At 51.0% G+C, this 27,294-nt stretch overlaps 1 protein-coding gene across 1 annotated transcript in view; it reads right to left on the bottom strand.

The window, feature by feature from the left end:
• slc30a4 (solute carrier family 30 member 4) overlaps positions 1-27,294 on the bottom strand; it is a 37,327-nt gene that overhangs the window by 6,158 nt on the left and 3,875 nt on the right. The window contains exon 3 of the mRNA XM_038813844.1: positions 9,644-9,790. Coding sequence (XP_038669772.1) covers positions 9,644-9,790 — 147 coding nt within the window. The remainder of the gene's footprint in view (positions 1-9,643; positions 9,791-27,294) is intronic.

Below are 27,294 nucleotides of genomic sequence, written 5' to 3'. Positions count from 1 at the left end.
AACAGCACAGTGTGTGTACCTACACCTCAGGGACCATAGTGGGTTCGAGAAGGCAGCTCACTACCACTTTCTGAAGGGCAACTAGGGATGGGCAATAAATGCCGGCCTAGCAGGCAACACCCACATCCCGTAAATGAATTTTATTAAAACTGGAGGGCTAAGGGTCAGGACTCCCATTTTCATAATGTGCTAATGTGTCGGATTTAGGTGATGGAATAGAAAGCTACATATCCAATTGACAACAGTTTAGACAAAGATAGGTGAAACTGTGCCAGTTCAAATGGAAATATTAAATTACAATAAGCCTAAATGAATGGGTAACATAGATTTATTTTAAAAAACGATTTATTCCAAACACAAGCAAAAATATTAATTCTGAACTCAATCAAAACAAGTGTACAGTTTGTAGTTTTCCCCTTCTAATCCATCCCCCCCCCCCCCACACCGCGACACATCCCCCAGTGAAATGAAATGAAAATGAAAATTGCTTATTGTCACGAGTAGGCTTCAATGAAGTTACTGTGAAAAGACCCTAGTCGCCACATTCCGGCGCCTATTCGGGGAGGCTGGTACGGGAATCAAACCGTGCTGCTGGTCTGCCTTGGTCTGCTTTATAAGCCAGCGAATTAGCCCTGTGCTAAACAGCCCCTCCAAATGACAGAATGTCGCCGGGCAATCAGAGAGGCACAGGCCATGAAATCAGCCCCCTTCCCCTTTGACAGTTCCGGGCCTCCCATACCCCAAAGATTACCACCATGGGGTCCGACTTCACCTCAATCCCTACAACCCTCGATAGGGTCCGAAAACTGCCTCCCAGTAGCTCCCCAACCCCTCACATTCCCAGAACATGTGGGCATGATTCATAGAATTTACAGCACAGAAGGAAGCCATTCAGCCCATCGAGTCTGTACCGGCCCTTGGAAAGCACCCTATCCAAGTCCACACCTCCACCCCATCCCCGTAATCTCGGGATTACTCCCTGTGCCACGTGCCAGTGAGGCTAGGAATAGGAAGATATAGCAGCTAAACACGTGGCTAAACAGCTGGTGTAGGAGGGTGGGTTTCAGTTATCTGGATCACTGGGAGCTCTTCCGGGGCAGATGTGACTATACAAGAAGGACAGGTTGGATCTAAACTGGAGAGGCATAAATATCCTGGCCGCGAGGTTTGCTAGTGTCACACGGGAGGGTTTAAACTAGTATGGCAGGGGGGTGGGTACCGGAGCAATAGGTCAGAAGGTGAAAACATTGAGGGAGAACTAGGGAATAGGGACAGTATGGCTCTGAGGCAGAGCAGACAGGGAGATGTTGCTGAACACAGTGGGTCTGGTGGCCTGAAGTGCATATGTTTTAATGCAAGAAGTATTACGGGAAAGGCAGATGAACTTAGAGCTTGGATTAGTACTTGGAACTATGATGTTGTTGCCATTACAGAGACCTGGTTGAGGGAAGGACAGGATTGGCAGCTAAACGTTCCAGGACTTAGATGTTTCAGGCAGGATAGAGGGGGATGTAAAAGGGGTGGCGGAGTTGCGCTACTGGTTAGGGAGAATATCACAGCTGTACTGCGGGTGGACACCTCAGAGGGCAGCGAGGCTATATGGGTAGGGATCAGGAATAAGAAGGGTGCAGTCACAATGTTGGGGGTTTACTACAGGCCTCCCAACAGCCAGCAGGAGATAGAGGAGCCGATAGGTAGACAGATTCTGGAAAGGAGTAAAAACAACAGGGTTGTTGTGATGGGAGACTTCAACTTCCCCAATATTGACTGGGACTCACTTAGTGCTAGGGGCTTAGACGGGGCACAGTTTGTAAGCAGCATCCAGGGCTGAATATGTAGATAGTCCAACTCGGGAAGGGGCTGTACTGGACCTGGTATTGGGGAATGAGCCCAGCCAGGTGGTAGAAGTTTTAGTAGGGGAGCATTTCGGGAACAGTGACCACAATTCACTAAGTTTTAAGATGCTGGTGGACAAGGATAAGAGTGGTCCTAGGGTGAATGTGCTAAATTGAGGGAAGGCTAATTATAACAATATTAGGCGGGAACGGAAGAACCTAGATTGGGGGTGGATGTTTGAGGGCAAATCAACATCTGACATGTGGGAGGCTTTCAAATGGCAGTTGATAGGAATTCAGGACCGGCATGTTCCTGTGCGGAAGGAGGATAAATATGGCAGATTTCGGAATCCTTGGATAACGAGAGATATTGTAGGCCTCGTCAAAAAGAAAAAGGAGGCATTTGTCAGGGCTAGAAGGCTGGGAACAGACGAAGCCTGTGTGGAATATAAGGAAAGTAGGAAGGAACTTAAGCAAGGAGTCAGGAGGGCTAAAAGAGGTCACGAAAAGTCATTGGCAAATATAGTTAAGGAAAATCCTAAGGCTTTTTACACGTACGTAAAAAGCACGAGGGTAGCCAGGGAAAGGGTTGGCCCACTGAAGGACAGGGGAGGGAATCTATGTGTGGAGCCAGAGGAAATGGGCGAGTTACAAAATGAATACTTTGCATCAGTATTCACCAAAGAGAAGGAATTGGTGGATGTTGAGTCTGGAGAAGGGTGTGTAGATAGCCTGGGTCATATGGAGATCACATGGAGATCCAAAAAGATGAGGTGTTGGGCGTCTTGAAAAATATTACGGTAGATAAGTCCCTAGGACCTTATAGGATCTACTCCAGAATACTAAACGAGGCTAGAGAGGAATTTGCTGAGGCCTTGACAGAAATCTTTGGATCGTCACTTTCTACAGGTGATGTCCCGGAGGACTGAGAATAGCCAATGTTGTTCCTTTGTTTAAGAAGAGTAGCACCCGGCTCTGGGTCACTGTCCGTGTGGAGTTTGCACATTCTCCCCGTGTTTGCGTGGGTTTCGCCCCCACAACTCAAAAGATGTGCAGGGTAGGTGGATTGGCCACACTAAATTGCCCCTTAATTGGAAAAAAAAATTAATTGGGTACACTAAATTTATTTTAAAAAAGGGTAGCAAGGATAATCCAGGGAACTACAGGCCGGTGAGCCTTACGTCAGTGGTAGGGAAATTACTGGAGAGAATTCTTCGAGACAGGATCTACTCCCAATTGGAAGCAAATGGACGTATTAGAGAGAGTTTTGTGAAGGGGAGGTCGTGTCTCACTAAGTTGATAGAGATTTTCGAGGAGGTCACAAAGATGCTTGATGCAGGTAGGGCAGTGGATGTTGTCTATATGGACTTCAGTAAGGCCTTTAACAAGGTCCCTCATGGCAGACTGGTACAAAAGGTGAAATCACACGGGATCAGGGGTGAGCTGGCAAGATGGATACACAACTGGCTAGGTCATAGAAGGCAGAGAGTAGCAATGGAAGGGTGCTTTTCTGATTGGAGGGCTGTGACTAGTGGTGTTCCGCAGGGATCAGTGCTGGGACCTTTGCTGTTCGTAGTATATATAAATGATTTGGAGGAAAATGTAACTGGTCTGATTAGCAAGTTTGTAGACGGCACAAAGGTTGGTGGAATTGCGGATAGCGATGAGGACTGTCAGAAGATACGGCAGGATTTAGATTGTTTGGAGATTTGTGCGGAGAGATGGCTGATGGAGTTTAATCTGGACAAATGTGGTAATGCATATTGGAAGGTCTAATGCAGGTAGGGAATATACAGTGAATGGTAGAACCCTCAAGAGTATTGGCAGTCAGAGAGATCTAGGTGTACAGGTCCACAGGTCACTGATAGGGGCAACACAGGTGAGAAGGTAGTCAAGAAGGCATACGGCATGCTTGCCTTCATTGGCCGACATATTGAGTATAAAAATTGGCAAGTCATGTTGCAGCTGTATAGAACCTCGGTTAGGCCACACTTGGGGTATGGTGTTCAATTCTGGTCGCCACACTACCAGAAGGATGTGGAGGCTTTAGAGAGGGTACAGAAGAGACTTACCAGGATGTTGCCTGGTATGGAGGGCATTAGCTATGAGGAGCAGTTGAATAAACTCGGTTTGTTCTCACTGGAACGACGGAGGTTGAGGGGCGACCTGATAGAGGTCTACAAAATTATGAGGGGCATAGACAGAGTGGATAGTCAGAGGCTTTTCCCCAGGGTAGAGGGGCAAATTACTAGGGGACATAGGTTTAAGGTGCGAGGGGCAAAGTTTAGAGGAGATGTACGAGGCAAGTTTTTTTACACAGAGGGTAGTGGGTGCCTGGAACTCGCTGCCGGAGGAGGTGGTGGAAGCAGGGACGATAGTGACATTTAAGGGACATCTTGACAAATACATGAATAGGATGGGAATAGAGGGATACGGACCCCGGAAGTGCAGAAGATTTTAGTTTAGACGGGCAGCATGGTCGGCGCAGGCTTGGAGGGCCGAAGGGCCTGTTCCCGTGCTGTACTTTTCTTTGTTCCTCAGCAACCCCACCTTTTGTGGACACCAAGGGAAATTTAGCGTGGCCAATCCACCTAACCTGCAAATCTTTGGACTGTGGGAGGAAACCGGAGCACCCGGAGGAAACCCACGCAGAAACGGGGAGAACGTGCAGACTCCACACAGACAGTGACCCAAGCCAGGAATCAAACCCGGGTCCCTGGAGCTGTGAAGCAACTGTGCTAACAATTGTGCACCCAACATTAATGCATTAATGACTCTCTACCCATAATATCTGCAAATTTCAGATAACCAGCAAACAACTCAAAATAAATCAGAGTTTCAGCAACAATAGCCCGTAAGGCTGTATCTCCGGTCTGCTCGGATTAGCCCAAGTGTTACCAGGGCAGGAATTTTGGAGGCTGGTCATCTGAAAATTTGAAAAATGAAAATCGCTTATTGTCACGAGTAGGCTTCAATGAAGTTACTGTGAAAAGACCCTAGTCGCCACATTCCGGCGCCTGTTCGGGGAGGCTGGTACGGGAATCGAACCATGTTGCTGGCCTGCTTGGTCTGCTTTAAAAGCCAGCGATTTAGCCCTGTGCTAAACCAGCCCCAACATTTTACAGGTCCCCCTCCCTACCATTTTGCATTTATATATCACACGTCTTATTAAAATAATGTCCCAGTGTGCTTCATTTAAGCACAATTAGATAAAATCAATACTGAGCCAAAGAGGCTACGGGGAGCTGGGGAAGGCGGGCAATAAACTTACTGGTATGAAGGAGGAGGAAGTGGTTTTAAGGAGGAGGATGTGGTGAAACCCGTCATAGTGGAACTCAGAGGTTAAATAGAGCACATCGAACATATAGTGCAGAAGGATGCCATTCGGCCCATCGAGTCTGCACCGACCCACTGGCCAAAGGTACGATCTCAATGTTAAAGCAGAAGGAGTGGGGGTTGTGCAAGAGATTCTGCAACTGAGAAAAACTGATGAATCCACATTGTCAAAATAATATTGCAATTGAAAAATACACATCAGAGTAACAAGTGCTAAGTTCTCCCACAAAGTTCAGCTTTTGACAAACTGCAGTATCAATCTATGTTGTTCTAACTCAGGGGTGGGCAAACTACGGCCCGCGGGCCGCATACGGCCTGCTAAAGGTCTTTATGCGGCCCACCAAGATCAAGTCATAAAAAAAATAAAATAAAATAAAATGTTTTTTTTAATTTTTTTTAAAAGGTTAATGGGGGGGGGGCTGTTGGGTTACTTACTGGTATAGGGTGGATACGTTGACTTGAGTAGGGTGATCATTGCTCGGCACAACATCGAGGGCCGAAGGGCCTGTTCTGTGCTGTACTGTTCTATGTTCTATATGAGGCGCCCAGAATCATAACCGGGTGAAGTAATTATTTTACTTAATATACTATGCGGCCCTTTAAAATTGTGAATTTCTGAATGTGGCCCTTGCACGGAAAAGTTTGCCCACCCCTGTTCTAACTGTATCTATGATAGTAACACCTCCTTCCTTCTCCCCCCACAGAGAATTTATCAAAACATTCCAATAAAGATTTCACTGCATTGTATTTGCTGGAAGCTGAAGGTTATTTTTCACAGCTTTGAACTGTGATTATACACAAGACAACAGCCATTCTGGTTATAAGTGTGGTGCTGTCGAGTTGAAAGCTCAGTGTACAGATTAACCCAACTGTGATTATTCTCTGACCAGCAGAACAAAGTTCACATTACAATTCTCTGCTGACTCAACTAATCACAGAATGTTATTCCAAAGTAGTAATTTTCAGACAGGTTTCAGACACGCATGTTCCTCGACAATAGTCTCATTACAAATGCAGGAGTGAGTGCACCAAATAAAAGTCATAAAATGATACAACACAAAATAAACCATTCAGCCCATTGCACCCGTGCTAGATATTTGAAAGAACAAACTATTTACAAAACTAACTCAATTCTTGACTTGAACGAAGATGCAGAAAACCCTGGGATTATTATGAATGAGGGAAGCACTTGCTTTCAATGTAACCCACCTTCCAAACGATGCTGAAACCTCCTCATTATTGCAGCAAACATCTCCGAAAATAATTGGAGAGTTGTCTCCACTGAAGTCAAGTCACCATAGTCCCAGATGACAACAGGCTGCTTTCCCTCCTTTGAGGGGGAGAGCTGATTGGTGGTAGTTTAACCTGAGGGTCACCACACCCGAGGCAAGGGGCAAGGTTGAGAAGGATGGGTCTTCATGAATACCCTCAGTCAGTATGGGAATTAAACCCACACTGCTGGCCTCGCTCTGCATCCCGACCCAGCTGACCAGCCCACTGAGCTAAACCAGCCCCACTAATCCACCTGGGAGTTATGCTATCTCTCTTTGAAATATCCTCCTGAGTTCTCCATTTACTTTTATTCACTGCAATCTCATCCAGAAGGGCAGCAACGTGTTTCTATTGCATCTTTATCATAGGTCCCAAGGTACTTCACAAGAGTGCAGGCAAACATCATTTGGCTCAAATCACCGGAAGATACTTTAGGGAGGTGACCAAATGCTTCATCAAAAAGATCAGTTTTAAAGGTGCCTTAAAGGAGGATAGGCACAGGAATACAGGACAAGATAGTATCAAAAACAGGAGTGGGGGAGGGGAAGGTCTCGGAAATTTATAAACAGCTCATGGAATGGAGGGAACCCCGATAGGAAGGAAGTTTTGGGCAAGGAATTAGAGGTGGGATTGTGGGAGGCTACCTTGAGTAACGCGCCCTCGTCGTATGCCAGGCTCAGCCTGATACAATTCAAGGTGGTCCACAGGCAGGATGAGACTGTGGCCCAGGTCCTTTGAAGGGGTGCAGGATCGGTGTGGGTGGTGTGGGGGAAGGCCCATGAATCATGTCCGAAGCTCAGGGGATTCTGGTAAGGATTTGCTGATGTCATGTCCACAGTATTGAAGGTGTAGTGATCTGAATATGTGTATGTATACAAGGGGTTAATGTATAGACATGACAGCTAAGTAATCACTAGATGGCAGCACTAGAGATGGGTATAAAAGACAGACTCAAGCCGAGTTCCCACCTCTTCGTGTGTGTAGTGATCAGAGGTCGCGAGAGAAAGCTCAAAGCGCAGGTGTAGTTAATCATAGTTAATTCTTATTCAATCTTTTTTATTTAATATCTAGCGTAAGTGTTGGAGAACAAACTCACAGTTTATTTGTTAACGTTACTCAATAAATTATTTGCTTTAATTGGCAACCTACGAGTGTTAATCAACATTGAGTTAAAGATCATCTTGCTAAGACACAAATGAGTAACATAGATTACACAAAGTGATATCCGTGATGTGGAGATGCCGGCGTTGGACTGGGGTGAGCACAGTAAGAAGTCTTACACCAGGTTAAAGTCCGTTTGTTTTGAATCACTAGCTTTCGGAGCACTGATGATGAATGAAGAGGTGGGTTCCAGAAACATATATAAAGTCAAAGATGCAAGATGATACTTTGAATGCGAGTCTTTGCAGGTAATTAAGTCTTTACAGGTCCAGACGAAGCAACTGGAGAGAGGGATAATCACAGGTTAAAGAGGTGTGAATTGTCTCAAGCCAGGACAGTTGGGAGGATATTAGTGACATGGGCAGGTTTCACAGGCTTGAGAAGATCAAGTTCGCCCCGAGGGGATTGACGGTCGGGTTTGCCCGGAGGTGGCAGCCGTTTGTCAACTGCTTTGGGGGGTTTTTTTTTAAAATTTAGAGTACCCAATTATTTCTTTTCCAATCAAGGGGCAATTTAGCGTGGCCAATCCAGACCCTGCACATCTTTGGGTTGTGGGAGTGACCCACACAGGAACATAGATCACTACAGTACAGGAGGCCATTCGGCCCATCGAGTCTGCGCCGACCTTCCGAAAGAGCACCTCGCCCCCCTCTAGCCCTGTATCACCACCCAACCCTTTGGACACTAAGGAGCAATTTAGCGCGGCCAATCCACCTAACTGCAAGTCTTTGGACTGCCTGAGGAAACTGGAGCACCCGGAGGAATCCCACGCAGACACAGGGAGAATGTGCAGACTCCACAGACAGTGACTCAGGGCCAGGATCGAACCGGCCAAGTCCTCAGTGCCACGAGGCAGCAATGCTAACCACTGCACCACCGTGCCACCCCACATCCTTCCTGTAGTGTGGCCCCCAGAACTGTACTCAATATTCCAGCTGAGGTCTAATTAGTGTCTGTATAGTTCAGTATAACTTCCTTCCTCTTGTACTCTGTGCTCCTATTAATAAATCCCAGAATACTCTCTGCTTTATTAACTGTTCTCTCCACCTGTCCTGCCACCTTTAATGATCTCTGAACAGATACACCCAGCTCCCTTTGCTCCTGCACCCCATTTAGAAAGTTACCTTTGTTTTATATTGTCTCTCCACGTTCCTGCCAGGTCATCCCATGATTCTACTGTGTCTCATGTTCTTCTTTGCCAATTTCTCATTCTGATGTCTCTGTGCTCAGTTTCTAAATACTCACAAAACAGGAACAACCCAAAAGCGAAGGTTTTCAGTTTTGTTCGATGATATATTCTGAACATCTATCCAATAAACAGCCCTGGTCCAGTCACACCACACACTGCTCCGGGGGGGGGGGCACACTGTCAATTACTTTCTGTCCCATTACTCCCGCTCCTCTAGGCCAACTATCCAATGCTCCTTTAGTCACATTGCCCTTGAATAACCCTATGCCAGCTGGCAAAATTCTTCAAATCTCCTCTCTTTGGCTGCACTTTCAGGGCAGGGAGTAGTTTGTTTCTGTCCTTTGTAAATACTGTGAGATGCCAGAAGGTGGTAGGGGCGTGGGACAAACTTCCTGAGAGGGTGATGGAGGCAGGTTCAACCGAGGTATAGGTGGAGTTGAAATGCCCATCAGCCATGATTGAATGGCGGAGTGGACTCGATGGGCCGAATGGCCTTACTTCCACTCCTATGTCTTATGGTCTTATGGTATCGAAGAGGGAGCTAGAGTGCTATCTGCAAAGACAGAATGTGCGCGGTATGAGGTAGGGGAGTGGGAGTGGGTAGAATTCCCTTTCAGAGATTCTGTGACACACCAGGAAACCAATATCCCACCGTCTGTTGGGCTAAATGTCAGGTTGCCCGTACAGGAACCAACAAAATAAACAAGAATATACTTTGTGATCGATACTTCAAAGAGAAAAAACAGAATGTTGTCACCAATCTAGCTCATCAAAACCTTTTCAAAAATCCCCGAGCAAGTGAAGATGGTAAAGCAAAGCCCTCACAGTGAAGGAGATTCAGCTGACGTACCAAAGCGATGCCAGCCAAAGGTAAACCGGGAGCTCGGCGGCTTTTCAGAAAGGTAAATTGCGACCAAGGAAGCAGCAATCCCCAGGACATCAGCCAGCATGTGAACCGCATCAGTCATAACCGCCAGGCTATTGGAGATAAATCCTCCTAAACAAAGAAAGAATAATTTAGACAGAGTGAATACAGACTTTGTACCAAGACAGCTCCCTGAGACTAGGCCGCAGATCCGGAGACTGCTCCCCGAAGACCAGGCCATGAATCCCCGAGACTGCTCCCCGGAGACTAGGCCCCGAATCCCCCAAGACTACTGCCTGGAGTCTAGGCTGCAGATCCCGAGACTGCTCCCTGGAGACCAGGCCTCATTCCCGAGACTGCTCCCTGTGACTAGGCCACAGATCCCGAGACTGCTCCCTGGAGGCCAGGCCTCATTCCCGAGACTGCTCCCTGGAGTCTAGGCCGCAGGTCCCGAGACTGCTCCCCGGAGACTAGGCCCCGAATCCCCCAAGACTACTGCCTGGAGTCTAGGCTGCAGATCCCGAGACTGCTCCCTGAGACTAGGCCGCAGATCCAGAGACTGCTCCCTGGAGGCCAGGCCTCATTCCTGAGACTGCTCCCTGGAGTCTAGGCTGCAGATCCCGAGACTGCTCCCCGGAGACTAGGCCGTGAAACCCCGAGACTGCTCCCTGAGACTAGGCCGTGAACCCCGAGACTGCTCCCCGAAGGCAAGGCCGTGAATCCCCGAGACTGCTCCCGGAGACTAGGCCGTGAATCCCCGAGACTGCTCCCTGAGACTAGGCCGTGAATCCCCGAGATTGCTCCCCGGAGACTAGGCCGTGAATCCCCGAGACTGCTCCCCGAAGGCAAGGCCGTGAATCCCCGAGACTGCTCCCTGGAGACTAGGCCGTGAATCCCCGAGACTGCTCCCCGGAGACTAGGCCGTAAACCCCGAGACTGCTCCCTGAGACTAGGCTGCAGATCCCGAGACTGCTCCCTGAGACTAGGCCGCAGATCCGGAGACTGCTCCCCGAAGACCAGGCCGTGAATCCCCGAGACTGCTCCCCGGAGACTAGGCCGCAGATCCCGAGACTGCTCCCTGCAGGCCAGGCCTCATTCCCGAGACTGCTCCCTGGAGTCTAGGCCGTAGGTCCCGAGACAGCTCCCTGAGACTAGGCCGCAGATCCGGAGACTGCTCCCCGAAGACCAGGCCGTGAATCCCCGAGACTGCTCCCCGGAGACTAGGCCCCGAGTCCCCCAAGACTACTGCCTGGAGTCTAGGCTGCAGATCCCGAGACTGCTCCCCGGAGACTAGGCCGTGAATCCCCGAGACTGCTCCCCGAAGGCAAGGCCGTGAATCCCCGAGACTGCTCCCTGAGACTAGGCCGCAGATCCCGAGACTGCTCCCTGAGACTAGGCCGTGAAACCCCGAGACTGCTCCCTGAGACTAGGCCGCAGATCCCGAGACTGCTCCCCGGAGAATAGGCCGTGAATCCCCGAGACTGCTCCTGGGAGACGAGGCCGTGAATCCCCGAGACTGCTCCCCGGAGACTAGGCCGTGAATCCCCAAGACTGCTCCCCGGAGACTAGGCCGTTAAACCCCGAGACTGCTCCCGGAGACTAGGCCGTGAATCCCCGAGACTGCTCTCCGGAGACTAGGCCACGAGTCCCCCAAGACTACTGCCTGGAGGCCAGGCCTCATTCCCGAGACTGCTACCTGAGACTAGGCCACAGATCCCGAGACTGCTCCCTGGAGGCCAGGCCTCATTCCCAAGACTGCTCCCTGGAGTCTAGGCTGGAGATCCCGAGACTGCTCCTTGGAGGCCAGGCCGTGAATCCCCGAGACTGCTCCCTGGAGTCTAGGCTGCATTCACGAGACTGCTCCCCGAGACTAGGCCGCAGATCCAGAGACTGCTCCCTGGAGGCCAGGCCTCATTCCTGAGACTGCTCCCTGGAGTCTAGGCTGCAGATCCCGAGACTGCTCCCCGGAGACTAGGCCGTGAAACCCCGAGACTGCTCCCTGAGACTAGGCCGTGAAACCCCGAGACTGCTCCCTGAGACTAGGCCGTGAACCCCGAGACTGCTCCCCGAAGGCAAGGCCGTGAATCCCCGAGACTGCTCCCGGAGACTAGGCCGTGAATCCCCGAGACTGCTCCCTGAGACTAGGCCGTGAATCCCCGAGATTGCTCCCCGGAGACTAGGCCGTGAATCCCCGAGACTGCTCCCCGAAGGCAAGGCCGTGAATCCCCGAGACTGCTCCCTGGAGACTAGGCCGTGAATCCCCGAGACTGCTCCCCGGAGACTAGGCCGTAAAACCCCGAGACTGCTCCCTGAGACTAGGCTGCAGATCCCGAGACTGCTCCCTGAGACTAGGCCGCAGATCCGGAGACTGCTCCCCGAAGACCAGGCCGTGAATCCCCGAGACTGCTCCCCGGAGACTAGGCCGCAGATCCCGAGACTGCTCCCTGCAGGCCAGGCCTCATTCCCGAGACTGCTCCCTGGAGTCTAGGCCGTAGGTCCCGAGACAGCTCCCTGAGACTAGGCCGCAGATCCGGAGACTGCTCCCCGAAGACCAGGCCGTGAATCCCCGAGACTGCTCCCCGGAGACTAGGCCCCGAGTCCCCCAAGACAACTGCCTGGAGTCTAGGCTGCAGATCCCGAGACTGCTCCCCGGAGACTAGGCCGTGAATCCCCGAGACTGCTCCCCGAAGGCAAGGCCGTGAATCCCCGAGACTGCTCCCTGAGACTAGGCCGCAGATCCCGAGACTGCTCCCTGAGACTAGGCCGTGAAACCCCGAGACTGCTCCCTGAGACTAGGCCGCAGATTCCGAGACTGCTCCCCGGAGAATAGGCCGTGAATCCCCGAGACTGCTCCCGGGAGACGAGGCCGTGAATCCCCGAGACTGCTCCCCGGAGACTAGGCCGTGAATCCCCAAGACTGCTCCCCGGAGACTAGGCCGTTAAACCCCGAGACTGCTCCCGGAGACTAGGCCGTGAATCCCCGAGACTGCTCTCCGGAGACTAGGCCACGAGTCCCCCAAGACTACTGCCTGGAGGCCAGGCCTCATTCCCGAGACTGCTACCTGAGACTAGGCCACAGATCCCGAGACTGCTCCCTGGAGGCCAGGCCTCATTCCCAAGACTGCTCCCTGGAGTCTAGGCTGGAGATCCCGAGACTGCTCCTTGGAGGCCAGGCCGTGAATCCCCGAGACTGCTCCCTGGAGTCTAGGCTGCATTCACGAGACTGCTCCCCGAGACTAGGCCGCAGATGCCGAGACTGCTCCACGGAGTCTAGGCCGCAGATCCCGAGACAGCTCCCTAGAGACCAGGCCTCATTCCTGAGACTGTTTCCCGGAGACTAGGCCGCAGATCCCGAGACTGCTCCCCGGAGTCTAGGCCTCATTCCTGAGACTGTCTCCCTGACACTAGGCCGTGAATCCACGAGACTGCTCCCTGGAGACTCGGCCGCAGAAACCGGGAATGCTCCCTGGAGACTATGCCCCGAATCCCCGAGACTGCTGCCTGGAACCTAGGCCGCGAATCATCAAAACTGCTCTCTGGAGACTAGGCCGCAGATCCAGAGACTGCTCCCCGGAGACTAGGCCGTGAATCTCCGGGACACCTCCCTCGAGACCAGGCTGTGAATCCCCGAGACAACTCGCTAGAGAGTAGACCGTGAATCCCTGGGACAGCTCCCCGGAACCTAGGCTGCAGATCCCGAGACAGCTCCGTGGAGACTAGGCCGCAGATCCCGAGACTGCTCCCGAGACTAGGCTGCAGATCGCGAGATTGCTCCCTGGAGACTAGGCCATGAATTCCCCAAGTTAGGTTACTTGATCTACTAGGAAATAGGGCCAGTATGGCTCTGTGGAAAAGCAGACGGGGAGATGATGCTGAAAACAGCGGGACTGGTGGCCTGAAGTGCATATGTATTTTTTTAACAAACAATTTTATTGAGGTATTTTTGGCATTGTAAACAGTTACAGGTTACAGAAATATACAAACATCAACGGAAAACCAACACTTCAACCAAATAACAGTGCACATACCCGCTCCTCTCCCACAGACACTACCCGCCTATTTATCCCTCCTACTCTACTCTAAACCCCCCCCCCCCCCCTCTGCTAACGTTCACTCTCCCACGAAGAAGCCGATGAATGGTTGCCACCTTCGGGCGAACTCAGATCCCCTCAAGGCCAACTTGATTTTCTTCCATACCCAGAAAACTCGACATGTCCGAAAGCCATAGTTTGCTCTTCAGGGGTTTTGAGTCCCTCCATGTCAGAAGTATTCGTCGCCGGGCTTTCAGGGAAGCAAAGGCCAGAACATCGGCCTCTTTCTTCTCCTAGACTCCCAGGTCTTCCGAAACCCCGAAAATTGCCACCTCTGGACTCATCGCCACCCTTGTTTTCAGCACCTGGGACATGACCCCCGCAAATCCCTCCCAGTAGCCCCTCAGTTTAGGGCATGCCCAAAACATGTGTACGTGGTTCGCTGGTCCTCCCGCGCATCTAGCGCACTTGCCCTCTACCCCAAAGAATTTGCTCATCCGAGCCACCGTCATGTGGGCCCGGTGAACGGCCTTAAACTGAATCAGGCCGAGCCTGGCACATTTTGCGGTTGAGTTTACCCTACTCAGGGCTTCTACCCACAGCCCATCCTCCATCTCCCCGCCTAGCTCCTCCTCCCATTTGAGTTTCAGTTCCTCCGTCTGGGACTCTTTCCCCCTTCAGGAGCACCGTGTAAATATCCAAGACTCTACCCTCTCCTCCTTCTCCTCTAGAGACTATTCTGTCCTGGATCCCTATTGGCGGGAGGCGTGGGAAGGATGGGACCTGTCAGCGGACAAAGTCCCACATCTGTAAGTACCTAAAGTCATTTCCCCATATTTCCCAGCCCAAATTTCTCCTCCAACACCTTCAAGCTCGCAAAGCTCCCTTCCAGGAACATATCGCCCACCCTTCCCACCGCCATGTTCGAAATCCACCATCCATGTTCCCGGGGGCGAATCGATGGTTATCACATATTGGAGCCCAGACCGACGCCCCCATCTCCCCCACATGCCTCCTCCACTGGCCCCATATCCGCAGGGCCGCCCCCACTACCGGGCTGGTGGAGTACCTGGCCGGCGACAGCGGTAGGGGAGCCGTGACCAGGGCTGCCAAACTGGTGCCCCCGCACGAAGCCGCCTCCACCCACTCCCAGATAGACCCCGTACCCACCATCCACTTCCTTATCATAGCGATGTTGGCCGCCCAGTAATAATTAATCAGACTCGGCAAAGCCAGCCCTCCCTCGCTGCGGCGCCTTTCAAGCATCGCCTTCTTCACCCGCGGGGATTTTCCCGCCCAGACAAAGCTCATGATGATTTTGAAGAAGGACCGCGGTATAAAGATTGGTAGACACTCAAAAATGAACAGGAAACTTGGGAGGATTGTCATTTTACAGTCTGCACCCGCCCCGCCAGTGACAGCGGGAGTGCATCCCATCCCCGAAACTCCCTCTTCATTTGCTCCACCACTCTAGTCAAATTTAACTTGTGCAACCTGCCCCAGTCTCGTGCCACCTGTATCCCCAAGTACCGGAAACTTTCCTCAACCAGCCTAAATGGCAGCTCCTTTAGTCTATTCTCCTGGCCCCTTGCCTGCACCACAAACATCTCACTCTTGGCCATATTTAATTTGTACCCTGAGAACCGGCCAAACGTTCTGTGTTTCCAGTATATTGTCCATCCCGGACAGTGGGTCCGACACATACAGGAGCAGGACGTCCACATAGAGAGCGACCTTGTGCTCCACCCCCCCCCCAGTCATTCCCTTCCACCCCTTTGCAGCTCTCAGGGCAATCGCCAACGGCTCTATGGCCAGCGCAAACAGCAACGGGGAGAGTGGGCATCCCTGTCTGGTCCCGCGATGTAGTCTGAAATAGTCTAACGTCGTCCTGTTCGTCCTAACACTAGCTTTTGGGGCCTGGTACAGTAGCCTGACCCAATTAACCAGTCCCTCCCCGAACCCAAACCGTCCGAGTACCTCCCACAAATAGTCCCACTCCACCCGGTCGAAGGCCTTCTCAGAGTCCATTGCCACCACTACCTCCACCTCCTTGCCCGTCGGGGGCATCATAATCACATTAAGCAATCTTCTCAAGTTGGTGCCAGCTGTCTGCCTTAAACAAACCCCGTTTGGTCGTCCCCAATCACCTCCAATACACAGTCCCCTTCCCATCCACCACCCTACTTATTTCCCTGGCCGCCTCCCTCCTCCGGAGTTGTTGCACCAGCAATCTGCTAGCCTTCTCCCCATGCTCATACACCACTCCCCTCGCCTTCCTAAGTTGTTCCACGGCTCTACTCGTGGATAGCACTCCCAGTTCCGCCTGCAGTCTCCATCTCTCCCTGAGTAGGTCCTCCCCCGGGGGCCCCCCCATGCTCCTTGTCTATCTGGTGGATCTCCTTAACCAATCTATCCATTTCTGCTCTGTCCGTCCTATCCCTGTGAGCCCGAATTGAGATCAGCTCCCGCCTCACTACTGCCTTCAGCGCCTCCCACAGGGTCACTGCTAAAACCTTCCCCGTATCGTTCACCTGCAGGTAATTTTGCATACACTTCCGCAGTCTCTCACATATTCCCTCCTCCAACAGCAATCCTACGTCTAACCTCCATTGCGGGCGTTGGTAATTCCCCCCCCCCCCGACCTGCAGGTCCACCCAGTGCGGGGCATGGTCCGAGATAGCATTCGCCAAGTATTCCGTATGTTTTAACTCCCCTACACAGTCCCTGCTCATGATAAAGAAATCGATCCTAGAGTATACTTTATGAACATGTGAGTAGAACGAGTAGCCCCTTCCTGTCAGCTGTTAATCCTGATTCTTTTGCCGTCAGTCTGGTCTCAATAAAATTTGAGACGGATTTGCAGGTATCAATTATTGTTTATTTTAACCAGCTAGCTGGGGTGAGTCACACTATTGGGAGAGCAGGACACAACCATGTCTCCTGGATCTTCCACAGCCAGAGTGCAGAAAGGACAAAACATTTCTGTACAGATACATTCAAGTTGCATCAAATTTTACATACATACGACCAAATAAGGCAACAGTAATGAATGCAAAATTCCCATAGGCTATCCCTATACACATCTTAACCTGGCCATATATCCTGATTGGCTCACTTCACATTCTTCAGCCCTTGGGGGGGGGGGGGGCTTTCACTCAGCATTCTCATCCTAGCAATTACCCATCCCCCATCTAAACCATGCTTAGCCCAGTTCCTTTGTTCCGGCCTCTATATTATCCTAACCAACTATCCCATTTTGTAGCACATTCGTTTGTTCAATTCCTCAGGGCTGTCTGGCTCTCCATGGGCCCACTGCCCCCATTTGCTCCAGGAACCCTTTCAGCTCCTTTGCCATTGCTGGGAGCTGACCCGTTCTGGGACATGACTGGTCTAGACCTGGGTCGAGGACCGTATTGAAGTGTCTCCCCCCCCCCCCCCCCCCCCCCACCACCCCCCACCCCGATAATCAACCTACGTGAGTCTAGGTCTTGGATTTTCCCCAGCACTCTTTTGATAAAGTCAGCGTCGTCCCAGTTCGGAGCATATATGTTCACCAGCACCACTCTCCTCCCCTCCAGCTTGCCCCTTACCATAAGGAATCTGCCCCCCGCCGCCTGTGAATACAGCCTCCACCTCAAACGGAACCTGCTATTGATCATAATTGCTACCCCCCTGGACTTAAGAGTCCAAGCCCGAGTGGAAGACCTGGCTGATCCAGCTCTTCCTTAGTCTAACCTGGTCAGACACTTCCAAATGTGTCTCCTGCAGCATAATTACGTTCGCCTTTAGAGCCCGCAAGTGCGTGAACACACGTGCCCTTTTGACTGGCCCGTTTAGTCCTCTGACATCCCAGGCGATCAGCCTTTTTTCGGGGCACACGCCCCCCCAACGCCGGTCAATCATAACCCTGCTTGGGCCCGCCCCCGGCCCATGTGCTGCACCATACTTGGCAGTTTCCACCCCCGACCTCCTCTCCAATACCTACTTCGGACCCCTCCCACGTCAGCAGAATAACTGCCCCCCCTTCCCCCCCCCAGCAACATCTCCCAATAACCCCACCCCTGCCATCTACTGGCTGTTTACACAGCCCCCACCTGACTCCCTTGACTAGCCAATCTGCCAGCTCAGTGACTCACCCCTCCGGCGCCTGCTTGTCTCACTCCCATTGTTTCCCCGACCTCATCCCCCCACTCATCAACACACCACCCCCCAATCTGACCTACTGGAGCAGACACACTATAATGGGAAAGATCAAATGAGATTGGATTGGATTGGATTGGATTGGATTTGTTTATTGTCACGTGTACCGAGGTACAGTGAAAAGTATTTTTCTGCAAGCAGCTCAACAGATCATTCAGTACATGGGAAGAAAAGGGAATTAAACAAAATTCAAGAAAATACATGAGAATACATAATAGGGCTACACAATATATACAATGTAACTACATAAGCATTGGCATCGGATGAAGCAGACAGGGTGTAGTATTAATGAGGACAGTCCATAAAAGGGTCGTTTAGGAGTCTGGTGACAGTGGGGAAGAAGCTGTTTTTGAGTCTGTTCGTCCGTGTTCTCAGACTTCTGAATCTCCTGCCCGATGGAAGAAGTTGGAAAAGTGAGTAAGCCGGGTGGGAGGGATCCTTGATTATGCTGCCTGCTTTCCCCCGGCAGCGGGAGGTGTAGATGGAATCGATGGATGGGAGGCAGGTTCGTGTGATGGACTGGGCGGTATTCACGACTCTCTGAAGTTTCTTGCGGTCCTGGGCCGAGCAGTTGCCATACCAGCCTGTGATGCAGCCAGAGAGGATGCTCTCTATAGTGCATCTGTAAAAGTTGGTAAGGGTTAATGTGGACATGCCAAATTTCCTTAGTTTCCTGAGGAAGTAAAGGCGCTGTTGTGCTTTCTTGGTGATAGCGTCGACATGAGTGGACCAGGATAGATTTTTGGTGATGTGCACCCCTAGGAATTTGAAACTGCTAACCATCTCCACCTCGGCTCCGTTGATGCTGACAGGGGTGTGTACAGTACTATGCTTCCTGAAGTCGATGACCAGCTCTTTAGTTTTGCTGGCATTAAGGGAGAGATTGTTGTCATTGCACCACTCCCACTAGGTTCTCTATCTCCCTCCTGTATTCAGACTCGTCGTTGTTCGAGATCCGGCCCACTATGGTCGTATCGTCAGCAAACTTGTAGATGGAGTTGGAACCAAGTTTTGCCATGCAGTCGTGTGTGTACAGGGAGTAGAGTAGGGGGCTAAGTACGCAGCCTTGCGGGGCACCGGTGTTGAGGACTATTGTGGAGGAGGTGTTGGTGTTCATTCAATGAGATGGGGGACATCAAACAGCAAAGTGAGGCTGCTCCAGGTGTAATACAGTTCCAGCTGTGTACACAGAGAAGTGTTAACACGCGTCCCTTTCTGAGCATTAATAACGCAGTAACACAGTATCTGTATAACACCCACCCCAAAGCAAACATAAAAACCCACAACCAAAAACTTTAATCCCCATTGCTTACTGGCTACCTTTATGTTACAGTAAAGGCTCCAACAAACAAAAAGAGCACGACAAAAGGTAAAAGAAAGCGAGAGGGGAATCTCCTCCCACCCACACACCCCGTAGGCAAAAGCTGCCAAAAATACAACCCAAGGCACCTTTAAAGCAGTAAACAGTCGGCCGTCAGTCCAAGCACAGTAGGCACCCCCCAGACAATAACACTCGGACTCTAGCTTGAGCCCGTGGGTCCTTTTTTCGAGACGAGTCCCTGATCCCTCGCGAAGTCCATCGCTTCTTCGGGCTCGGAGAAGTAGTTGTGTTGGCCCTGATGCGTAACCCAAAGACGGGCCGGGAAGAGCAGACCAAACTTCACGTGCTTCTTGAACAGCACCTCCTTGACATTCTTAAAGGCTGCTCGCCGCCGAGCCACCTCCTGGCTTAGGTCCTGATAGATGCGAAGAACACTGTTATTCCACGTGCTGCTCCTGGCGCTCTTTGCCCACCGCAGCACCCGCTCCTTCTCCGTGAATCTGTGGAACCTGATCACCATCGGACGGCGGGCACCCCTGGATGAATCTGCCTCGCCTGTATCCTATGTGCCCCCTCCAGCTCCGGCGGTCACGGAAAGGCTTCAGCCCCCATCAGCTGCAGCAGCAGGTCAGCCACAAACGCTGCGGCATCAGCTCCCTCAGCCCCTTCCGGGAGGCCGATGATCCTCAGAAAATGTCTTTGGGCTCTATTCTCCAGCTCCTCCACTCTGTCCAGCAGTCCCCTCTGCCTCTCCTTCAACCCGTCAACTTCTAGCGCCGCAATCGTCTGCGTGTCCGCCTGCTCCTCCACCGCCTCTCCCAGATCCTTAACTTTTTTGTCCTGGGCATCCAGCCTCTGGTTCAGCTGATCCACTGCCTTCTGAAGTGGGTCCAAGTTATCCCGCTTCAACGGCTCAAAGCTGCTTTTAATCACCTGCAGTATGTTTTCCAGCGCTTGCTGGATTGCTGGGTCCGAGGTCCGTAGGCCCGCCAACTTTGCTCCCGGGTCAGCTTCCCCTGCACTTTGCCTTTCTCCTTTTCTCTCCCGTTTTTGCTGCTTCCTGCTCTCCTGCGGTTCCATGCAGCTCTGCCCGTTACTCAGCCGCTCCATGACCGTCTTTCCAGCACTCAGCAGTCCCGAAAAAACCAAGGAACCAGGTCCACAACTCCCGCCGGAGTGAGAGCCACCGAATGCGCGGCTTACTCACACAATCGCCGCCACCGGAAGTTCGAAGTGCTTATGTTTTAATGCAAGAAGTATAACAGGTAAGGCAGATGAACTTAGGGCTTGGATTAGTACTTGGAACTATGATGTTGTTGCCATTACAGAGACCTGGTTGAGGGAAGGACAGGATTGGCAGCTAAACATTCCAGGATTTAGATGTTTCAGGCGGGATAGAGGGGGATGTAAAAAGGGTGGCGGAGTTGCGCTACTGGTTAGGGAGAATATCACAGCTGTACTTCGGGAGGACATCTCAGAGGGCAGCGAGGCTATATGGGTAGAGATCAGGAATAAGAAGGGTGCAGTCACAATGTTGGGGGTTTGCTACAGGCCTCCCAACGGCCAGCAGGAGATAGAGGAGCAGATAGGTAGACAGATTATGTAAAGGAGTAAAAGCGACAGGGTTGTTGTGTTGGGAGACTTTAACTTCCCCAATATTGACTGGGGCTCACTTAGTGCTAGGGGCTTAGACGGGGCAGAGTTTCGAAGGAGCATCCAGGTTGATAGGGTTGTTAAGAAGGGGTACGGTGTGTTAGCTTTTATTGGTAGAGGGATTGAGTTTCGGAGCCAAGAGGTCATGTTGCAGCTGTACAAAACTCTGGTGCGGCCGCATTTGGAGTATTGAGTGCAGTTCTGGTCGCCACATTATAGGAAGGATGTGGAAGCATTGGAAAGGGTACAGAGGAGATTTACCAGGGTGTTGCCTGGTATGGAGGGAAGATCTTATGAGGAAAGGCTGAGGGACAAGGCTGTTTTCGTTAGAGAGAAGAAGGTTGAGAGGTGACTTAATTGAGGCATACAAGATGATCAGAGGATTAGATAGGGTGGACAGTGAGAGCCTTTTTCCTCAGATAGTGATGGCTAGCACGAGGGGGACATAGCTTTAAATTGAGGGGAGATAGATATAGGACAGATGTCAGAGGTAGGTTCTTTACTCAGAGAGTAAGGACGTGGAATGCCCTGCCTGCAACAGTAGTGGACTCGCCAACATTAAGGGCATTTAAATGGTCATTGGATAGGCATATGGATGATGAGGGAATAGTGTAGATGGGCTTTAGAGTGTTTTCACAGGTCGGCGCAACATCGAGGGCCGAAGGGCCTGTACTGCGCTGTAATGTTCTCTGCACTATGTTCAGGTGAGCTTCTTAAAACAATATGTAGATAGTCCAACAAGGGAAGGGGCTGTATTGGACCTGGTATTGGGGAATGAGCCCGGCCAGGTGGTAGACGTTTCAGTAAGGGAGTATTTCGGGAGTAGTGACCACAATTCAGTAAGTTTTAAGGTGCTGGTGGACAAGGATAAGAGTGGTCCTAGGGTGAATGTGCTAAATTGGGGGAAGGCTAATTATAACAATATTAGGCGGGAACTGAAGAACCTAGATTGGGGGCGGATGTTTGAGAGTAAATCAACATCTGACATGTGGGAGGCTTTCAAATGTCAATTGAAAGGGATTCAGGACCGGCATGTTCCTGTGCGGAAGAAGGATAAATACGGCAAATTTCGGGAACCATGGATAACGAGAGATATTGTAGGCCTCGTCAAAAAGAAGAAGGAGGCATTTGTCAGGGCTAGAAGGCTGGGAACAGACAAAGCCTGTGTGGAATATAAGGAAAGTAGGAAGGAACTTAAGCAAGGAGTCAGGAGGGCTAAAAGAGGTCACGAAAAGTCATTGGCAAATAGGGTTAAGGAAAATCCCAAGGCTTTTTACACGTACATAAAAAGCAAGAGGGTAGCCAGGGAAAGGGTTGGCCCACTGAAGGACAGGGGAGGGAATCTATGTGTGGAGCCAGAGGAAATGGGCGAGGTACTGTAGCCACCGAAGCTGGCCACTTCCCGACATAAAATGGAATATTGAGTTGCATGCAGGGAAATTGGACAATGTCAGAAAGGCAAGCAGGTTGCAGAATCTCTCTGTGGATTCTGTCTGTGAAGAAACCAGACAGCATTGAAACTAGCAAGTTTGCATACTAATTGAACGATTCCTGGGCACAATGGACACAACAATTAGCTGCAATCAAAGCATTCTATAGCAGGTCAGACTTCTCGGCGCCAACGGAGTCTGAAACAAAAGGACACGAACAAGTTAGAAAGAACGGCCCCGCGATCGAGGGACAGCCTCAGTATTGGGGGGATTCGTATCAATCGATTGAGATGCGACCCAATCGATTGCCAGTGAGTTAGGGGTCCGCCCAAAAGGGTGCAAAGCCCCTGGGACCTATAAAAGTAAGGTCCCAAGACGAATTTGATCTCTTAGCTGGCCTCTCTCTCTTAGCCGGCCCTCCCAGCAGAACACCTTTGCAGCAGCTCTCCAGGAACTTGAACGTGAGAAGGAGAGGCCTGGCCAATTGCTACACCGACAAGTGTCATACAACGCCCGCTCAGAGAATAGACACTCCTTACCCCTTTAGTCCACACCAACTGGAAGCCTGCGGATCCAGAACAAGAGGCCATTGTTCCCTGATCCGGCAGTTCCCTTATTCCAGATAAGTATTGGCCTAGTAGTGGTAGGAACAGTTTAGTCTTAGTATTATATGCATGAGTAGTAAATAACTGTGTAATAATAAACGTGTCTTGTTTGAACTTACTAACTGGTGTATTGAGTCATTGATCTGAACTTGAACTTGAACCTCGTGGCGGTATCATAAAGCTACCTGGCGACTCTAGAGTTTAGGAATAAAACAGAGCCAATTGAGTGTTAAGCACACTCACCCAGAACGAGCAACAGTACTAAATGAATACTTTGCATCAGTATTCACCAAAGAGAAGGAATTGGTGGATGTTGAGTCTGGAGAAGGGCGTGTAGATAGCCTGGATCACATTGAGATCCAAAAAGACGAGGTGTTGGGCACCTTGAAAAATATTAAGGTAGATAAGTCCCCAGGGCCTGATGGGATCTACCCCAGAATACTGAAGGAGGCTAGAGAGGAAATTGCTGAGGCCTTGACAGAAATCTTTGGATCCTCACTGTCTTCAGGTGATGTCCTGGAGGACTGGAGAATAGCCAATGTTGTTCCTTTGTTTAAGATGGTAGCAAGGATAATCCAGGGAACTACAGGCCGGTGAGCCTTACGTCAGTGGTAGGAAAATTACTGGAGAGAATTCTTCGAGACAGGATCTACTCCCATTTGGAAGCAAATGGACGTATTAGTGAGAGGCAGCACGGTTTTGTGAAGGGGAGGTTGTGTCTCACTAACTTGATAGAGTTTTTCCAAAGAGGTCCCAAAGATGATTGATACAGGTAGGGCAGTGGATGTTGTCTACATGGACTTCAGTAAGGCCTTTGACAAGGTCGCTCATGGTAGACTGGTACAAAAGGTGAAGTCACACGGGATCAGGGGTGAGCTGGTAAGGTGGATACAGAACTGGCTAGGTCATAGAAGGCAGAGAGTAGCAATGGAAGGGTGCTTTTCTGATTGGAGGGCTGTGACTAGTGGTGTTCTGCAGGGTTCAGTGCTGGGACCTTTGCTGTTCGTAGTATATATAAATGATTTGGAGGAAAATGTAACTGGTCTGATTAGTAAGATTGCGGACGACACAAAGGTTGGTGGAATTGTGGATAGCGATGAGGACTGTCAGAGGATACAGCAGGATTTAGATCGTTTGGAAACTTGGGCGGAGAGATGGCAGATGGAGTTTAATCCGGATAAATGTGAGGTAATGCTTTTTGGAAGGTCTAATGCAGGTAGGGAACATACAGTGAATGGTAGAACCCTCAAGAGTATTGACAGGCAGAGAGATCTAGGTGTACAGGTCCACAGGTCACTGAAAGGGGCAACACAGGTGGAGAAGGTAGTCAAGAAGGCATATGGCATGCTTGCCTTCATTGGCCGGGCATTGAGTATAAAAATTGACAAGTCATGTTGCAGCTGTACAGAACCTTAGATGGGCCACACTTGGAGTATTGTGTTCACTTCTGGTCGCCACACTACCAGAAGGATGTGGAGGCTCTAGAGAGGGTGCAGAAGAGATTTACCAGGATGTTGCCTGGTATGTTGCCTCTCAAGGGCATTAGCTATGAGGAGCAGTTGACCATCTCCAGATATAGGAACTCTATGGGGTCACCCAATCAGGCCAATGTACAGGGTGGACGAGGAGACCTCCACCCAGGCAGAACCCGCCTCCGAGTTATTTTTGTTTGTTCTCACTGGAACAACGGAGGTTGAGGGGCGACCTGATAGAGGTCTACAAAATTATGAGGGGCATAGACAGAGTGGATAGTCAGAGGCTTTTCCCCAGGGTAGAGGGGTCAATTACTAGGGGGCATAGGTTTAAGGTGCGAAGGGCAAGGTTTAGAGAAAATGTACGAGGCAAGTTTTTTTTACACAGAGGGTAACGGGTGCCTGGAACTCGCTGCCGGAGGAGGTGGTGGAAGCAGGGACGATAGTGACATTTCAGGGGCATCTTGACAAATACATGAATAGGATGGGAATAGAGGGATACGGACCCAGGAAGTGTAGAAGATTTTAGTTTAGTCGGGCAGCATGGTTGGCACGGGCTTGGAGGGCCGAAGGGCCTGTTCCTGTGCTGTACTTTTCTTTGTTCTTATAGGTTAGGTGGATTGGCCGCGCTAAATTGCCCCTTAATTGGGGGAAAAAAGTAATTGGGTACTCTAAATTTATTTTTAAAAACTTAAACTTGTACTCCAATTGCCAGATTTTTGTTCACTCCCTTAACCTGTCTGTGTCCCTTAACCTGTCTGTGTCCCTTAACCTGTCTGTGTCCCTTAACCTGTCTGTGTCCCTTAATCTGTCTGTGCCCCTTAACCTGTCTGTGTCCCTTAACCTGTCTGTGTCCCTTAACCTGTCTGTGTCCCTTAACCTGTCTGTGTCCCTTAGCCTGTCTGTGTCCCTTAGCCTGTCTGTGCCCCTTAACCTGTCTGTGCCCCATAACCTGTCTGTGTCCCTTAACCTGTCTGTGTCCCTTAACCTGTCTGTGCCCCTTAGCCTGTCTGTGCCCCTTAACCTGTCTGTGTCCCTTTGTAGCCTCTGTCTGTGTCCCTTAACCTGTCTGTGTCCCTTAACCTGTCTGTGCCCCTTAGCCTGTCTGTGCCCCTTAGCCTGTCTGTGCCCCTTAACCTGTCTGTGCCCCTTAACCTGTCTGTGCCCCTTAACCTGTCTGTGCCCCTTAGCCTGTCTGTGTCCCTTAGCCTGTCTGTGCCCCTTAACCTGTCTGTGCCCCTTAACCTGTCTGTGCCCCTTAACCTGTCTGTGCCCCTTAGCCTGTCTGTGTCCCTTAGCCTGTCTGTGCCCCTTAACCTGTCTGTGTCCCTTAACCTGTCTGTGCCCCTTAACCTGTCTGTGTCCCTTTGTAGCGTCCGTCTGTGCCCCTTAACCTGTCTGTGTCCCTTAACCTGTCTGTGTCCCTTTGTAGCCTCTGTCTGTGTCCCTTAACCTGTCTGTGCCCCTTAACCTGTCTGTGTCCCTTAACCTGTCTGTGTCCCTTAGCCTGTCTGTGCCCCTTAACCTGTCTGTGTCCCTTAACCTGTCTGTGCCCCTTAACCTGTCTGTGCCCCTTAACCTGTCTGTGCCCCTTAACCTGTCTGTGTCCCTTTGTAACCTCTGTCTGTGTCCCTCAACCTGTCTGTGTCCCTTAACCTGTCTGTGTCCCTTAACCTGTCTGTGTCCCTTAACCTGTCTGTGTCCCTTAACCTGTCTGTGCCCCTTAACCTGTCTGTGCCCCTTTGTAGCCTCTGTCTGTGCCCCTTAACCTGTCTGTGTCCCTTTGTAACCTCTGTCTGTGTCCCTTAACCTGTCTGTGTCCCTTAACCTGTCTGTGTCCCTTAACCTGTCTGTGTCCCTTAGCCTGTCTGTGCCCCTTAACCTGTCTGTGCCCCTTAGCCTGTCTGTGCCCCTTTGTAGCCTCTGTCTGTGCCCCTTAACCTGTCTGTGCCCCTTAACCTGTCTGTGTCCCTTTGTAACCTCTGTCTGTGTCCCTTAACCTGTCTGTGCCCCTTAGCCTGTCTGTGTCCCTTAACCTGTCTGTGTCCCTTAACCTGTCTGTGTCCCTTTGTAGCCTCTGTCTGTATCCCTTAGCCTGTATGTGCCCCTTAACCTGCCTGTGCCCCTTAACCTGTCTGTGCCCCTTAACCTGTCTGTGTCCCTTAGCCTGTCTGTGTCCCTTAGCCTGTCTGTGTCCCTTAGCCTGTCTGTGTCCCTTAGCCTGTCTGTGTCCCTTTGTAGCCTCTGTCTGTGTCCCTTAACCTGTCTGTGCCCCTTAACCTGTCTGTGTCCCTTAGCCTGTCTGTGCCCCTTAACCTGTCTGTGTCCCTTAACCTGTCTGTGTCCCTTAGCCTGTCTGTGTCCCTTAGCCTGTCTGTGCCTCTTAACCTGTCTGTGTCCCTTAACCTGTCTGTGTCCCTTAACCTGTCTGTGCCCCTTTGTAGCCTCTGTCTGTGCCCCTTAACCTGTCTGTGCCCCTTAACCTGTCTGTGCCCCTTAACCTGTCTGTGCCCCTTAACCTGTCTGTGCCCCTTAACCTGTCTGTGCCCCTTAACCTGTCTGTGCCCCTTTGTAGCCTCTGTCTGTGTCCCTTAACCTGTCTGTGCCCCTTAGCCTGTCTGTGTCCCTTAGCCTGTCTGTGTCCCTTAGCCTGTCTGTGTCCCTTAACCTGTCTGTGTCCCTTAACCTGTCTGTGCAGCTTAGCCTGTCTGTGTCCCTTAGCCTGTCTGTGCCCCTTAACCTGTCTGTGTCCCTTAACCTGTCTGTGCCCCTTAACCTGTCTGTGCCCCTTAATCTGTCTGTGCCCCTTAACCTGTCTGTGTCCCTCTGTAGCCTCTGTCTGTGTCCCTTAACCTGTCTGTGCCCCTTAACCTGTCTGTGCCCCTTAACCTGTCTGTGCCCCTTAACCTGTCTGTGCCCCTTTG

This window comes from Scyliorhinus canicula, chromosome 12 (assembly GCF_902713615.1).
Source record: "Scyliorhinus canicula chromosome 12, sScyCan1.1, whole genome shotgun sequence".
NCBI classification, from domain to species: domain Eukaryota; kingdom Metazoa; phylum Chordata; class Chondrichthyes; order Carcharhiniformes; family Scyliorhinidae; genus Scyliorhinus; species Scyliorhinus canicula.
This window is presented reverse-complemented; position numbering and strand designations above follow the sequence as displayed.